Here is a 1,762-nt window from a genome sequence, read left to right on the forward strand (position 1 = left end):
GAAAAAGACGAAGCGATAAATAAAGCTGACTTTGTATAAATAGAGTTCAGGTTAAAATATTGCTAATGTTCGTCTCATTACAATATAAATGCTGCATTAAAAAACCCTCCAATGCTTTGCAATTACAGTTTATATCATTTTCACAGGGTTTCCACAAAACTTAGCTGGATGTTCATGAGATGAAGTCTGTGAAATGTTCGGCTACATTAAAGCGACCGTCGGCTGTGAGCTCAGACAGATTCCTCCAACCTGCCCGTGGAGCACGGCCGCACTCGTTCAGCAAGTTTCCTGAGATGGGTTCAAGGGAAATCAAGGTGAGTGTTTTTACAGGTAAGGCTCTCCAAACGTCCGGCGACACTCCATGACGCCCGCGCTCGGAGGACGGTCACAGTTGCGGGTCAGCTTCACCAGGTGCGGCGACAGGCGGTCGTACGCCAACTTGTACTCTCGATCAAAGACGTCTGAAAGACAAGAACGACATCTCACTGCGTTTGTTTGATTTGAATTTTACATGTTTTTCTTCCCAATCTAAAAAATTCAGTATCACATGTACCATAATTTCCGGGCAATAAGCCGCTACTTTTTTCACACGCGTTGAACACCGCGGCTTATACAACGCTGCGGCTAATTTGTGGATTTGTTGTTTTTTTTGGTGGGGGACAGGTTAACAAACTTTATGCAGCCAAAACATTTAGCCTCGTCACACCCGGGCGCTTACATAGCTGCTCAATACACGTCCCTATTGGAGGGTGGGTCCTCTGCCCCTTTTCCATTAGTAACGGTCCAGCTCGACTCAACTCAGCATGGTTCCAAGGCTTTTCCATTAGTAACGGTACGTAGAACCAGTCCCTTTTTTCAGAACCCTTTACTCTGTGGTACCAGCCGGGCCGAACAGGTACCAAAATGTGATGTCAGAACACTGTCGGTCACTGATTGGTCAGGGGGCGGAGTCACTGGCTGTTTGAGAAACTTCTTACACCGATCCGCCATTTGTAATTTCTCTGAACCTGGAGCAGCGGCTGGACCTATTTTAAAGATTTTAAAAACAATAATGACAACACTGTGGTCTAATGCTGACGTGCAGGTGTTTTTTTGTGCTAGGTGGCCGACGACAAAATTCAGAGTGAGCTAGATGGAGCTACGCCGGTCTCCTCGGTCCTCCCCACCGGAGCCGGGCAGGGTGTCATCTCCCTGGCTCCGAGCTCCGCTGGTCACCGCGGAAGATCTTCCGTGCTGCCGACCCCGACAGACCAGGACCAGGACGGGTCTGGGACGGATGGTGGAAACGATTTTTAAAACATTTTATGTATTTAAAAAAAAAGTATTCCTTTTATCAGTGAAGATTAAAAATAAATAAATGGTGCCTTTTTATCATGAAATCCTGTTTTCAATTTAATGACTTTATTAAATAATTTGTTAACGTTAACTCAACTGAAAAATCATAAAAAGACACAATTATTGGATCTCTCAGGAATATTTCCCTCAAATATGTTTAAAGAAAAGCTACGGCCTTTAGTTCAACTTTATTCTAACCCACAGATGAACAAATCACAAAACAAGAACTTTAAAGCAAAGCTAAAAAAAAATAAAAAATCTGAACAAGAAAAAAAAACATATCTAAATTGAACAATAAAAGTAGACACAATGAGAGCAAATACATCAAATGATGAAGAAAACCTATAAAATTTTAAATGTAGATGTTTTTGTAGAATCTGGTTCATCAGAGAGTTAATGGTGAACTAAAGTTCATTAAAAGTTTATT

At 42.1% G+C, this 1,762-nt stretch overlaps 1 protein-coding gene across 1 annotated transcript in view; it reads right to left on the minus strand.

Moving 5' to 3' along the window:
* Positions 1–279: 279 nt before the first annotated feature.
* LOC119427012 (C-myc promoter-binding protein) overlaps positions 280–1,762 on the minus strand; it is a 167,259-nt gene continuing 165,776 nt past the window's right edge. The window contains exon 35 of the mRNA XM_037694588.1: positions 280–461. Coding sequence (XP_037550516.1) covers positions 325–461 — 137 coding nt within the window. The 3' untranslated portion in view covers positions 280–324. The remainder of the gene's footprint in view (positions 462–1,762) is intronic.

This window comes from Nematolebias whitei, chromosome 2 (assembly GCF_014905685.2).
Source record: "Nematolebias whitei isolate Nwh7 chromosome 2, NemWhi1, whole genome shotgun sequence".
In the NCBI taxonomy this organism is placed as follows: domain Eukaryota; kingdom Metazoa; phylum Chordata; class Actinopteri; order Cyprinodontiformes; family Rivulidae; genus Nematolebias; species Nematolebias whitei.